At 39.5% G+C, this 15769-nt stretch overlaps 1 protein-coding gene and 1 non-coding gene across 2 annotated transcripts in view; one reads left to right on the forward strand and one right to left on the reverse strand.

The window, feature by feature from the left end:
* Positions 1–15769, forward strand: part of OVCH2 (ovochymase 2) — a 43531-nt gene that overhangs the window by 20597 nt on the left and 7165 nt on the right. The window contains exons 11-16 of the mRNA XM_004455323.2: positions 107–247; positions 540–670; positions 4250–4343; positions 4861–4992; positions 5535–5639; positions 8408–8594. Coding sequence (XP_004455380.2) covers positions 107–247; positions 540–670; positions 4250–4343; positions 4861–4992; positions 5535–5639; positions 8408–8594 — 790 coding nt within the window. The remainder of the gene's footprint in view (positions 1–106; positions 248–539; positions 671–4249; positions 4344–4860; positions 4993–5534; positions 5640–8407; positions 8595–15769) is intronic.
* Positions 6512–6618, reverse strand: LOC111763380 (U6 spliceosomal RNA). The gene has a single exon (XR_002796255.1). It is a non-coding gene; the product is annotated as a U6 spliceosomal RNA (small nuclear RNA).

Here is a 15769-nt window from a genome sequence, read left to right on the forward strand (position 1 = left end):
GACAATCCAGAAGTATCATGACAAGTTCAGTTCAGTTCTCCTTAAGCTTTTTAATGGGTAGTGTTTCCTGGACCCTGAACAAGGAATCTTCATTCTCCTGTTGCAGGAAAATTCTGTGGAGAAGCCCTCGCCTCATCTGTTCTCATTGGCACCAACTCTATAAGGCTGAAGTTCCTCGCTGATGCCACAGATTATGCCACTGGGTTTAATCTTACCTACAAAGCTCTAAAACCAAACTATCTTCCTGGTAAAACCATTTACTTGTATCACATACTATCTAGGTCTTTTGTAAAACTTTAGGTCCCATCCCATGGTCCATTTGGCTCCACAACAGAGAGGAGCACAAGGTTAGCTGGGGAGTAAGGGGAAGTCTCTCCTTCTCCAGCTACTAATGCAAACCCACTGCACACCCAAGAGGACTCAGGCTCTGCCTGAGGATTCATTTCATATACCATTTGTGGGAGATAGGAAGGAGAATAAAAAGCATTCCTTTTTGCTTGGATGGTACCATTTGTTTTCATGCTTTTCCTATGTTTCAGATTCAGGTTGCAGTTTCTTAACTGTCCTTTTTGAAGAAGGCCTCATACAGAGTCTTCACTATCCTGCGAAGTACAGTGACATGACTGACTGTAACTGGATTTTTCAAGCTCCAAAACATTACCTAATTAAGGTACTGACTTCGGTTACTCTTACTTTGCTATGGTATCTACATATACTAGTCAACATAAGCATCACGAAGGCAGAAGTTTTTATCTGATTTGTTCACAGCTATATCCCGAGTACCTGGAACATAAAATCCCAATAAATATTTCTTGAAAAATGGACCAACCTATTTTCCCCTGCAACTGCCCACATTCACCACTAGATGGCACTTGTGCTCTACATTTTGTTGAAGTGCCGGGTGACTATTTCATCTCTACTCCCTTCTGGAAACAACCTTTACTTCCTCGTCAATTAAATTGCTAGCAATAATACTTTGTTTTGACAATGGCTAACAAAAGTCAATGACAGGCTAAAAATTATCAAACTTTCCAAGCAGAGGGAACAGAATGAGCAAAAAGGAGTTAGTGGGGAAGCAGCTGTGGCTCAATCAGTTGGGCTCCCATCTACCATATGGGAGGCCCTGGGTTCACAAGGAGGGGCCTCCTTGTGAAGGCAGGCTGGCCCACATGCTGCGGAGAGCCTGGGGGCTGCAGGCGCTGTGGAGAGCTGACTCAGCAAGGTGATGAAAAAAAACACAGAAGAGTGTAGAGCAAATGGACAGAGAGCAAACAGCAAGCGAGCTGCAAGGGGGGAGGGGAAATAAAATTAATAAATACAGACACAGAAGAACGCACAGCGAATGGACACAGAGAGCAGACAGCATGCAAAAAGCCACAGGAGGGGGGGAGATACAAAAAAATAATAATAATCAAAAAACTTAAAAAAAAGAGTTAGTGTAGAGCAAACTCGGGGAATGGCTGGTTGAACTAAGTCTTAAGGCAAATAGACTTAGTTTGGCCTCAACCAAACTAAGGTTGAGGCCAAAGTATTTGAATGCCAGGATAAGGAGTTTATTCCGCATTTAATTAGTAGCCTTTATTTCTGTTGCCATTTGTTTGCTCATTAAGCACTAGTGGGACATCTGTAGAGAGGTGTCTCCACACAGTTGAAGGTGAGACTGCAGTTAGGGTGAGATTGGGCTAGATAGTAATTTGTGTCTTTTTCTTATAATAATAATAATCAAAAGCAAGAGAGTATATGAAGGAGAGAAAGATTAGAAAATAAAGTGGAGAGGAGTAAGGGCAGAGACGACCTCAAAGTTCTGAGGAATTTAAGAGGCAGAAAGAAATCTGAGAAGAGGAGAACCCAACTGGTGTGGTACTATGACAGTCCAGAGAAGGGATTCTTTAATTTAAAAAACAAAACAAAGCAAAAACAGTGTGGCAAATTATTTGGATTTACCACATGAAATTAAGAGTTTAAAGAAAATGAGAAGGAAGGATTAATGGGGCAGCCCCTCCCCACTTCCCATTAAAAGGCAGGTTAATTGGATTAACAATTTGGGGAGGAGAAAGGTAAATTGGGGAGTAAAGGGCAGTATCTGAAATACCAAGTTAAGTTGGTTGTTACGGGCAGAAACAAGATCATGCAAGTTTTAGAAATGAGTAGGAGAAGATAATGAGAAAGTAATATAGATCTTCTACTTCTAAAAGTTTCTGAAATACAAAAAGACTGAAAATTCAGGAGGAAGCAGAATTAAGGGAATTTTATTTAGTGGTGGAAGATAAAGATTTAGGCATGGGCATATTTCTGGAAGGAGAAGGAAGAAGAAATTTAGTTGAAAATATGATAATAACAGAGCTAGATGTGATTCAAAAACATCCCTTCAACAAATGTATGCTGAGTGCTGTGCAAGGGTGAAATGAGGCTCTCATACCCTGCCAATGACAGGCTCATCTTGCAGGGCCCATAGGAGATAGTAATTAACCAACAATGTGCCTACTATTTGCCTTGAATAGAAAAGGGTCCTCCAGAAAGTATCCTAGGAAAGGTTTAACAAATATTTGAATGACTCCTGCTTCTGAAATATGTACTCTTCTCCCCATCCCTACAGTCACCATTAATGATCATTTTGCCTCCTATTTTGTTCCATCCATGGTCTTCTACATAGCTCTTGCTGGGGCTCAGGCTCCACTGAATCCCCATTATATCTCCCACCATTCCTCGCTTCAAACTTCTCACTTCAAACTCAGATGGCCAGTGACACCAAACTGCTTGAAGACTGCTAGATGCTGTTCCCTTCCCCTTTTTCACACCGTTTCCTCTGTCCAGTTATTCCCTACCCTTTGCCTAGCACAAAAGCAGTGCCCCATAAAGGAAATAATATGAGAAGGGGGGAAAATACACAAAGAAACTCACCAGCACATTGTTAGGATAACAAAAAAATTGGAGCTATCATAATTGCCCAAGGACAGAGATGAATGGGATATTATGCAGCCATAAAACATTATGATTATAGAAACTATGGAAATGAAGTTTGTCATGATTCATGCTTGGTTAATCAAGGTTGCTCCCAAGTGATCATCTTTTCTTTCTAGGGCATCACACACCATATGTTTGATAGTCTACTCTAAAATTTTGCTGAGGTTTACATTTAAGCCTAGTATATAAAATCAACTCTCACCCATACCAGGGTTTCTGTTTTTAGGCACAGCCACAATTTCTCAAGGTCCACTGCATTAAATTACCTTTGCAAGTACTTTCAGTAGCTTAGATACTACTTTGTTTTATATCAGCATTTAAACTTACTCATATCTGTACCATAACTCAGAATTTTTCAGGGAGGCACAGAAATTTATAGGCAGTATGACAAGGCACATGGGAATTGAAGGCAGATGTGTCCTGCCAGTGGATGCAGCTGGAAAGACACAGTCTCCAAGGGGTACAGCCACCTTCGGTCTTGATCCAGGAGAACTGAAAACTCAAGATGAAGTATAAGGAACCAGTTGCAAAACATGAAAAAGTTCAGGAAAGCAGTTGTGTGACCATGGAGTTCTAGCAAAACTCAAAAGCTAGCTGCCTCTAATGAAAAATTTTTCTAGGGTGGCTCTTCTGGTCTCTCAAGAGTTGTGAACAAGTTTAAATATTTGCACATTTTCCCACCTTGCCAAAGGAATGAAAGATTCACACATCAAAACTCATATGCAGGGAGGGCTTTGTCTGGTTTATTTCTCTTGTTTATATACCATGTATTTTTGGATTCAGCTAAGGGCTGTGGTTAAAGTTAAATTTCTCAAGGATGTTTTGTCTTGGAATAAAAAATCTTGTCTCTAGACTCATATCCTATTTAGCGGCAGAAAAGGCAAGAGGAAGCCATTTTCAAACTTCAAGCAAGAAGAGATAGCTTGTGCAGAGATAAGCAAGGACAGAGCTATTTTTGCTCGGAAGCAAAAACAGATGAGCTTTAATAAATCATTTAACCATGCCCTTGCTGAGGTGGTGGAACTAATCCCCACACCACCATAAACTCAACTTACTTTTGGTAGCTTAGACTATATCGGAACCTATGATATAGTATTTTTTCCTAAGTACTTTACCCTACTCATGGATCAAAGATGTTTGAGGAGGAGCTGGGACACAGATTAACTTTCTCATCTAAGGCCACACTCCAGAGAAAGTTGAGCAATCCAAAATCTCTCTCTACTTTACCGAAATTAGGTAACACATTCATATTTTTTACTCTATGTATAACAGCGAATCTTCTCAGCTTTCATTTCAGAGTCTGGAAATAGAAGAAAGTGGAGACTGCACTTCTGACTATGTAATAGTGTACAAGGATATAGAAAGGAAGAAGGAAATAGGTTTGTGTTCCCTTGGAGACCCAGTTTCTTTTGGTTTGCATCTGTAGCTAGTCTTAAGATGGAAATATAAAGGAATTAGATCAATTTTCTGTCTCTCCTCTGTACTCCCTCCACCCCTCCCTTTTCTTTCACCCTCAATCTTCTCCTACATGAGAGGGCAGGAATAAAAAGAGGGAGGGAGAATTGAAAAACAAATTAAACAGAAAATGAGGAAGGCCCACAAAAATAGGAAAGGGAAAGTGCCACTGAAATAAATCCTGTGGCTAGAACCAATTCCCTCAGCAGTTTTTCCAGTAGGAGTGTTTAAGAAATGAAACAGAATTGTAATGTTGATGAGGCTAAAAATACAATTAAAAGGAGCAAACTGCTCCTTTCTGTTTTGAAAATGCATTGTGATATCTATCAGAAAAGCTTATTTCTCAACAACTACCTAACGGACAAAATTCTTTCTCCTATCCAATGCATGTCCATTTGCCTGGCCCTTGGCAATGTCTTGTCTGGGCTGGGCCTGAACCAGCTAGGTTGTGTGGCTTTGTTGTCCCTGACCCTGTGCTGAGCTCTTCCAGTGTAATGCTCATCGATTTCCAGTCAGATGAAAATGTGACCTTCCGAGGCTTTCAGGCCACAGTATCCTTCATTCCTGAAGCAGGTAAGATGATGGGGACACCACATCCTAGGTTCCCAGGTCTATCCTCATGTGGTTGTAAAGGGTAGGCTTTAGGGTCCAACATGGATAGTCCGAATCTCAGCCTATCCTTACCACGTGTTTGCTCCTAGGAAAGAGACATCTAAAACTCATTTCCCTTGACTTTAAATGGGAAAGTAATATATGCCTTGTAAAAATGTAGTGAGAAATAAGTCAGATAATGCATGCAGAGGCTCAGAATGTTAGATATCTTTACCAACCCTCAGTCCCTGGGCACCTGAATGACCCAGCTTCCTTCCAAGTACTCACACCCATGAAACCTCTGTCCACATCCCACAGAGCCAATCATCTCCTTTGCAAGCTGCCCTTTCTTATAAGGCATTAAGCAGGTACTGATGGCAAAGTCAGGGTATCATTAAAAATAGTCCACATTTTAGTTAAAGTACCCAAAGACTCCAGATGGCTGAGGTGCCCCAGATCTCTAACAAATTCTCCACAAATCATTTTCTGATGTTGCAAACCCTGCCTTCTTCACGAGAGCTGAGCAATTGTACTCTGCTTATACTCAGATTTAAACATTTCCATATCAGCAGATGAGGAAATGTTTATGGAGACATGGAATATACTACCTGAAGAGACCAATGTTCCTGGTAAGCTCCTTTGAACAATGTTGGTGTGGGGTTCAATCCTGGAAGATTTATTACCAGGATTTGGCTTACATGATCATGGGGGCTAAGCAACTCTGAAATCAACAGGGTAGACAATCCAAAAGGGAAGATCATAGGAAGGCTGGAATTCCAAAGACATGGGCTGAAGTTGTTGTTCACAGGCAGAACTGATTTCTTTTGGAGAAGCCTCAGTACAGCTTTAAAGGCCTTCCAACTGATTAAGTCAAACCCAGCCAGATTATCCACAATAACCTTTCTTACCTAAATCCAACTGATTAGAGTCTTTAATTACATTTGCAAAATCTCCTCACAGAAATGCCTAAAGTATAATTCAATTGTAGCTCAGCCAAAATAATGCATTAAAAAAGCCATCAAACAGAGCTGTATGAGATGTAGTCAATTGTCTCCTTTTGCTTAAAGCAACACAAGAATCAAAATCCCCATCTCAACTGGTAATTCACTTGAGGGGAATGGCTAAGTCATGGGCCAATTTGTTGTCTGACTCACAAGATCTCTCCACTGAAAAACAGCAAGTACATCACCATGTTTTTATGCCAATGGGCTTCAAGAAGTGCTAAGCTTTCCCTTTTCCTTGATTTTTCCATAATATTGATTGACCTACAATGCAACATTCTGATCCATGTGGAAAATGTCATGGTGAGGGAAGTGGGCAGAAGATACAAGTGGGGAATAGTTTAAATAGTTTGTCATTTTGTACTTTGTCAAGAGAAAAGTCAAGTGTTTCATTTTCTGGTTGTTTTAGTTTTATAAATTATATGGCACATAGAACCTAGAATAACAGAGGATGTAGAAAGTGAATATTCTTTTTGTTTGTTTTGTTTTTGCTTTTGTTTTTAAATATGGAATGCTTCACGAATTTGCATGTAATTCTTGTGCAGGGGCCATGCTAATCTTCTCTGTATCGTTCCAATTTTAGTATATGTGCTGCTGAAGTGAGCACTGAATATTCTCTCTTTTTTGTTGTGTTTTTTTTTGCTGTCATGTGCAAAGCACATTTTTTTGTCTTTATTTATTTTTTTAATATTACATTCAAAAAATATGAGGTCCCATATACCCCCCACCCCCTCACCCCACTCCTCCCCCATAGCAACAATCTCGTCCATCATCATGAGACATTCATTACATTTGGTGAATACATCTCTGAGCACTGCTGCACCTCGTGGTCAGTGGGCTACTTTGATGAGAAGGGGTGGAAATAGTCTGAAAGTCTAAGTTGGGATTCCCTCACTCCCAGCTTCCTGGATAATAAACTCATGCTGCATAGATACCCCAGGTAGAAAAATCTTTGTAAAATGTGGTTGCATGGATCCTTCTCTTAGTCTCCATGCAGGTACATTCCCCAAAGCTATTTTTCTCAGCCTAAACAAAGTACAATATTACTTTAAAAGGTTTATTACAACACTTGGCAAGACTCATTCACCATTTTATCCCCAGCACCTACAAAATGCTCAGGATCCATTAGGTGCTATACAAATGTTTGGTGAATAAAATTAAATAATTAAAAAAAATCTCTTGAGGTTAAACCTCAATAATAGAAGCTTTCCTGATTCTCTGTCACTGAACTCACCCCTAAGTTAGGGTCTTCTATAACTTGAGAAGGGCAAGAAAAAAGAGTTTACACATGTTCTATTTTAAATAGCACACCTACTCAGATTACAAAAGTGTTTCAACAGCTATTTTGTCCCTAGCGTTTTGAAATTCTGAAAATGTATGAAAGGTAAAAGAATAAAACAATGAATACTTATTTATCCCTCATTTAGATTTACCAACTGTTGGCATCCCACCATGTTGGCTTAATAAGTATTTGGTGTCTTTTCTGAATGAATTTCCATAACAGGACGCAGGGCATGGGGGAAGGTACAAAGAAGAACAAGATATAGTATCTATCTTCAAGGAACTTAAATTCTAGTAATTCAAATTAACAGTGTACAGATAAAGAGTAGATACTGTATGATTTCCATTTATATAAAATTAAAATCATTCAAAACTAATATATGGTGTTAGAAATCAGGATAGCATTATTTGAGGATGGTGACTGGAAGGGCTCATGATGGGTCTTCTGTGACTGTGCTAGTTATTCCATTCCTTGATCTGGGCTCTGGTTACACTTTTTGAAAATTCAGGGGGCTGTATTACTTATGTACTTTTCAACAATTTACAACAAAACAAAAAGTGCACAGAAAAACGTAATACACAAAAAATTAAGATAGCTTTTGAATGACGTGAATGGTAAATTGGTATATAATTTGGACCCACCAGGATAAGTAGGATGTCAGTATTATTCTCTACACTGTGTGAAGCCCTTGGATAGTTTTGATCAGGTGAATAAGCCCTGATCAGGAGCATTTTTTGGTGGTTAATTTAGAAGTGAGAGGAGGATAAGGAGGAATTAACTGCAGAGAGTAATCCAGGTAGGTAATATTAAGGATCCAAAAGCAAAAGTAGGAAATAGATGCAAGGGATCTTGTGGAGATAGTATCTAAAGTGTTTGGAGACTTGATAGCTGGAGCAAAAAAGAGAGAGGAATCAAAGTTGAGACTGATGGTTCACTCCTGGGTAAGGCTTCCACTAATGTCCATCAGCGTAGTTTTCTAGTTCCTTATCTCTCTAAAATACATGTTTCTCATTATTCCCAGATGTGTAATCATGTACCTGGCACAAAGGAGTTGCTCAGAGATTGTTGTTCTGGGCTTGAGGGTGAGGAGATGCATTTCCATGTCCCTTCCTAGGTAGCCTCTATGAAGCCACATCCCGAGCTCCCAGGTTTCACTCCAGCAATACTGCTAGCGAGAAGGAAACCACAGCCAGCTTCTGGCCATGGCAGGTCAGCCTGCAGATTACCACCAAGCATCTCTGTGGAGGAACCATCATCAGGAAGACGTGGGTAATCACTGCTGCTCATTGCTTCATCAATAAGTAAGTAAACCTGGAGAATGGAACGAGGTGGGGGCTGATGGTTTAACTTGATCATTAATCTTTCAGCCACAACTTCTGATCACCCTAAGTGTCTGCTGTGAGTTACCATTCACTTCCCCATCTGTTGCCATCATGGACAACTCATCTCCCCATGTAGACCCTGACCTCCCTGAGTATTCGGTTGAGTTCTGCCCCATCACATTGCTTCATGGCTTGGAGAGCACCAGGCTGAGACTATAGTATTTTTAAAGAGAGACAAACCTTTCTTCATGTGTCCATTGATTGATAAGGTAAAATCCAGAATAAATTTAGACAAGGGTTACTTCCTGAGAGATGATGACATTAGGGCAGACAGAAATTCTGTCGCATAAAAACTTCCTGAAACAACTAATAGAATAAAAAATGAACGGGAAGTCACTTTTGGCTCTAGAAAATAGTAACGGTGCTTTTCAAATACTACAAAAACTAGGGAGTTTTACTAGATGTGCAGTTCGCACCAGACTGAATGCAGCCATTTAGGTGTTGTCCCATAATTCTCTATTCTGAGAAAATGTCAAGGAAAGTACATAGCGAAGAACCTAATGGAATGCCCAGCATTCCCTTACTTAACGGAGAAAGGGCTAAAAAAATTTTAACACTCTGGAACTACTAGGAGATAGCCATAAGAATAATTTTCTTTTTTTCCAACTATGCTTTGCCAAATCTCCTGAATGACCTCTTGGAGATCCCACAGCATGACCCCCAGAGGTAAATTTAACGTGAAATTTCCTGCTCATGGAGTATAAACATAGGCCCATCCAAGGCCTGAACCCAATTTTGTAATAAAAATCTTGTATTCTTTTTCTTAAAGAAAGCCCCTAAAAGTGCATATGCTTAAGGCTGCACAAAACCTCAACCCAATTCTGATGATACCCTGCAAATAAAGTTTATACATATGCAATACTCAAGAATATATTGTCTGATACATAGAGATATGATAAAACTTTAAGGAAAAGCAAAGAATGACAAATACAAAAATCCAGATAACCAAGTAGGGTATGCAATCAAGGAGGGAACAAGAGGCCTTAGTAATGTTCTATTCCTTAATATGATGTAGACACATGGATGTTCTTTTAAATTTACATATATGTCATAAATGATATTTTATATGTATAGTATATCGCATCACTTTAAAAATTCAAAAGCAGCAACCAATATAAAAAAATGTTCTCATTTAAGGTAGAACAAGCAATATACTATCTATCATATTATTTAACATTGCTTTGGCAGTTCCAGGCAACGCAGCAGTTAGAAAATAATATGATCGCATAAAGGGGAAATTAAAAATTAAAAGTGCATGACAATAAAAGAATTGTCATGTCAGTTTCAAAAGAAATAAAATTTATCAGCCATATGCATTTAGAGTGTTAATTGAGCCAATGGTTAAAATCATGGACTCTGGAAGCTGCCTGGGTTTAAGCCCTTTCTGAAACCTCTGTTGAGTTACTTAGTCTCTCTGTCATTCGTTTCCTCATTTGTGAGATGGGTATAACAATGTTGTAAGGATTAGTTAATAAATGTAAAACACTTAAAATAGAGCCTAAGAGTGTACATGTTTTAAGTGTTTTCTATTGCTGTTAAACGTAATGAAACAAAAATCCCATTCAAAACAGAACAAAAAGTAACTAGTAATGTACATCATAAGAAATGATCAAGATCATTATGAGATTATGAAACTTTATTAATAAATAAAGAGAATTTGGAAAAAAATGGGAAGTTCTACACTTTCCTAAATGGAAAAAATTAACTTTGTGACTCTACCAAGTATTCCCAGTAAATTTATAAGTTTAAATCAAAATTCCAAAGGGATTTTTTTTTAAGAACCTTACAAAAATGAATCCAAAGTTATCCTGGAAGTCTAGTTAAATATTTCCAGGAAGTTAATAATAATAATATCAATAATATGTGGGAGGACTGCACTACCAAATACATCATTATACTATAATAATTAGAAATAATATAGTACATCAGAATAGACAGATTAATGTAACAGAATAGAAATCCCAGTAAGACTCGAGTATATTTGACACATATAAATAAGTATAGCAATCAATGATTAATAATGAAAAATCACTCTTATATTTTTTAATGTAACATTTTGTGTGATCTATGTATCTCTTAAAAATAAATAAAAAATATATTTTAAAAATAATAATGAATAATCAATGAATTATAATAATTGACCCCAGAAAACAAAGGAGGACCCTTATCTCTTCTTCATATCTAAATTAATTCTAAAGTAAATAGCTATAATTTTTAAGAAAGTCATAGAGGGAGCAGAAAAAAAAAGGTAGAAAACTTAAAATAAATCTGAGGAATGGAAATTTTCAAAGTCTAATATCAAAATTAGAATTAACCTTTTCCTAACCTCAACTATTTTAAAACCTTGGATTTAAATCATAGCTGATGGACAGAGGTCTCCATGACTGTAGCTAGATTACATTGAGGACAACTGGGAACTACCAGCAGAGTTTGGGAAATATTGCTTCTGGGTTAAGTATATGGCTAGATGTGAAGTCACAATCTGTTAAATTTGATTGGTACATTTCTCTTGGCTTTAATGTGAATTAAGAGAGCTATATCACTAAAAACTGCATCACTCTGAGCCTCAAGCAACCTTGTTGTAGGACCCCCTCTTCCACCCAACTAAATGTAATACAGAAAGAACACTCCAGTTCTCATTTTGCAAAAATACCAATTTGGGGCCACAGGCACCAGCATCAAGGTTTGGTTGAGTTCTAGCTCAACTGGCTTGGAAGAAAGACCTGGCGCTACAGGCATTAAGTCACAGCTCTGGTTTAACTGGAATAGCCTCTCTATCAATAAAAACAAAATTTCAACTTGGAATGGGACTTCAGCAGGGCTGTCAGGGCTGGAGTTTTGAGTCACAAATTAAATTACCTAGAATAAAGAGTATAGAACTGTACTATGTAACATTCTTGAACTTGCTACTGGATACACAAACATAGATATTAGCACTGAGGCTCAGTATAACATGCCAATTAGAATAAATCAGGATTTATTGGGTTTCTAGCCACATCCACACCCAAAGTTGTTCCAGGGGTGAGAAGAGCAAAAGGTTCAGGAACAGAGTTCAAGTTCATGCAGTGTGTCTGTGAAGTGGTGGGGCCTGATGGGGCCAAATCTTTGACCTTCTCATTGTGGCCTCAAAGGTGACCAGGACTGGTTTGGATCACAGGAAAGCACAAAAAAAGACAAGAACGTAAGTCCCCTGCACTCCCAGCAGATGGCTGTTGCTCACAGCTTGGGATAAAGCCTTCCAGGGTTGTTTTGGTAATCCAGTTGTCAGGCTTCACAAGCCAACAAGTACATGGGGGTAAGGTGGGAGGAAAGTGTGTTTATTCAGAAATTGATGCAAGTCGTTTTAATAAATACAAATAAAATGAATAACCCACTGGTAATGTCTTTACATGAGGAATACCCTGAAGTGGGGTGGAGAAAGCCTGGGTCTTGTCCTGGTATGCAGATCTGATTGTGCAACTTTGGAAAAATAACTACATGTGCCTGAGCTCAGATTCCTCAAGTGCAAGTAAGCATAGAAATACCTGCTTTGTCCATTTCATAGGATTGTTGTGATGATCTAGAGCATAAAGGACACAAAAAGGCTTTGTAAATTATAAAGTGCCATACAAATATGATACACTTTGTTGGTAGCAATAAAAATACTGGTCATGATGAGACCAAATAAATACCAGGCAATGTACAAACATTTACACATATTATCTCCTTCAATCTTCAAAACAAATCTATTAGCTAAGTCATAGTAGTTGTATTATTACACATCCATAGAGAGAAAAATAGTTTAGAAAGGTAAAGTTCATAAGCCTCAGCTCAGTGAGTCTCAGGTAGGACCTCACCAGTGATGAAAGCGCTTAAATTTGGAATAGCATGAATGAATACTAAATAAAGGGAAGGGCACCAATTGGGGAAATGGTAGTTGCTGTATTTGTATATACTAATGAAGACTTAAAGAACTGTTCAGGAAGCATATGTGACTCAGGTAACTGAAATTCCGCTTACCATATGGGAAGTCCATGGTTCATCTCCTGGTGCCTCCTAAAGAAGACAGCAAGCTGGTGTGACAGGCAGGAACAGCAAGATGATGCAACAAGATGATGCAACAAGAGATACAAGAAGAAAAACGTAATGAGAAATAGAACAAAGCAGGGAGCAGAAGCACCCAGTGTCTCCTAAAGAAAAACAAGCAAGACCACAGGCTGACATGATGGGCAGGCACATTATGCTAATGCAACAAGACAATGCAACAAGAGACACAAGAAGCGAAAACAGAATGAGAGACACAACAAAGTAGGGAACAGAGGTGGCTCAGGCAATTAGGTGGCTCCCTCCTACATTGGTGGTGCCAGGTTCAGTTCCCAGTGCCTCTGCAAAACACAGCACACAGCAAGTGCAAACAATGAGGGTATGGGGAGAAATAAAAATAAATAAATCTTTATAGAAAAAAGAATTGTTAATTAATATAAAATAAAAGAATGAAAAAATTAGCAATATGGATCAACAAGTACTTCACAGGAGAGGAAACAAAGAGGGCAAATAAACGTATTAAAAGATAAGAAGGGAAGCAGACTTGGCCCAATGATTAGTGCATTCACCTACTACATGGGAGGTCTGCGGTTCAAACCCCAGGGCTCCTTGACCCGTGTGGAGCTGGTCCATGCACAGTGCTGATGCGCGCAAGGAGTGCCCTGCCATGCAGGGGTGTCCCCCGCGTAGGGGAGCCCCACGCACAAGGAATGCGCCCCGTAAGGAGAGCCACCCAGCACAAAAAAAAGGGCAGCCACACACACAGAGAGCTGACACAACAAGATGACGCAACAAAAAGAAACACAGATTCCCGGTGCCTCTGATAAGGATAGAAGAGGTCACAGAAGAATACACAGTGAATAGACACAGAGAGCAAATAACTGGGGTGGGGGGTGTGGGAGAAGGGGAGAGAAATAAATAAAAATAAATATTTAAAAAAAAAGATAAGAAGATGTAATTTTATCCTCACTAAATTAGCAAGAATTTCAAAGTTAGTCAGTTTCAGGCAGCAGCTGTAGCTCAATCGATTGGGCTTCCATCTACCATATGGGAGGCCTGGGTGCACATCCCAGTGCTTCCTTGTGAAGGCAAGCTGGCCCACACCTCCGGAGAGCTGACAGCCCACCCCTGTGGAGAACTGGTGCAGCAAGATGACGCAACAAAGGGAGACAAGCAGACAAGCAGAAGAATGTGCAGCGAATGGACACAGAGAGCAGAGAACAAGCCAGCCACAAGGGGGGAGTAGGGTAAATAAAAATAAAAATAAATCTTTAAAAATAATTTTTTAAAAAGTTAAAGTGTTAGAAATATGTGGACCAAAAGCATTTTTAAACACAGCTGATAAGAGTGTGAACTGTTGTAACCATTTTTGTAAACAATCCAGCATCCTATAGTAAAGATGAAGATACCTTAAGATGTAGCAATTCTATTTCTAGGCATAAATCCTAGAGAAACTCTGGCATATACGCATCAGGCATCTCTAGGGATGAGGGTAGCAATCCTGCTTTAAGAGCAAAACAAACAAACAAACAAAAACTGTAAACAACCCATTCACAGGAGATGGATTTTTTTAATTAGGGTGTTTTCATCCTGTAGAATACTATACATCAATAAATATTAAGGTACCTCATGAAGCTGACATCAACATGGATGCATTTTGCAATCATAATAAGGAGAGGCAAAAAGTAAGGCAACATTGTGCCTGGGAATTTCCTCCTGTCAGCCTTCATGTTACTCAAATGTGGCCAGTCTCGAAGCCAAATTCAGCATGTAATTGCAATGCCTTCCCTCCAGCGTGGGACATGACACCCGGGGATGAGCCTCCCTGGCAACGAGGGACCACTATCAAATACCAACTGATGATGCAACTGGAAAAGGACCTTATACGGAAGGTTCAATGCGGATCAACAGAATATCCATGTCTACATAAAACAACATGACTTTAAAATGCTGTTTGACCTAAAGTAAGGGGGAAATGGAAAGGAGAAATGAGTTTATATGGCTACGAGTTTCTAAAAAAGAGTCTGGAGGCTGGCAGAAGGATTGCCCTCATGCACAACTGAGCAGAGTCAGAGAGACAGATAAAGCAGATACAACCCCCAGATATTGGTTCCTATGAAGGCTAAAGAGACCCATGAGAGTTATGGTCATGGCCGATGGGGTTTACTACCAGGGCAGATGGCCCCTCTCTGGAAATGGTGTTTATGTGTGATGAATCTGGACTCAGATGGGATCTCCCTTCATAAGACTTTCATACTAATCTGCTGGAGGTGCAGTTAACGTTGGGGTTTAAGATATATTTAGGGGATTTGAATCTCTGGACTGATAATGTGATAGCCAGGTCCTGAGCCTCAACAGACTCCAGCACCTACAATCTGATTTATTGGACTTACCACACTCAGCTAAGATGGAGTTAAAGAAGGACAATCACCACACCATGGAGCCTAGAGTGATTACAACTGAAAATGGGAGGATGGCAGCCAACATCCATGTGGAATCTGAGCCTCCTCTCGACATAGAGGTGCAATGGACACAACCAATCCAATGTCCACATAGAAGAGGTGGCATTGGATTGGGAAAAGTGGACATGGTGGACGATGGGTATGGGGAAGGGCAGGAAGAGATGAGAGGTGGGGGCGTATTTGGGACGTGGAGCTGCCCTGGATGGCACCTCGGGGGTGATCACCGGACATCGTGGATCCTCACAGGGCCCACTGGATGGAATGGAGGAGAGTATGGGCCATGATGTGGACCATTGTCTATGAGGTGCAGAGGTGCCCAAAGATGTACTTACCAAATCCAATGGATGTGTCATGATGATGGGAACGAGTGTTGTTGGGGGGGGAGAGGGGGGGTGGGGGGGTGGGGTTGAATGGGACCTCACATATATATTTTTAATGTAATATTATTACAAAGTCAATAAAAAAAAATCAAAAAAAAATCAAAAAAAAAAAAAAAGAATGTATAGTATGTTCCACTTACATAAATCTTAAAAGAATGCTAACCCAATTGAGTTCTTGTTCAGGGTTGCATTCATGTAAAACTGAAAAGAAAAACAAGATGCTCAATTT

This window comes from Dasypus novemcinctus, chromosome 10 (genome assembly GCF_030445035.2).
Source record: "Dasypus novemcinctus isolate mDasNov1 chromosome 10, mDasNov1.1.hap2, whole genome shotgun sequence".
NCBI lineage: Eukaryota > Metazoa > Chordata > Mammalia > Cingulata > Dasypodidae > Dasypus > Dasypus novemcinctus.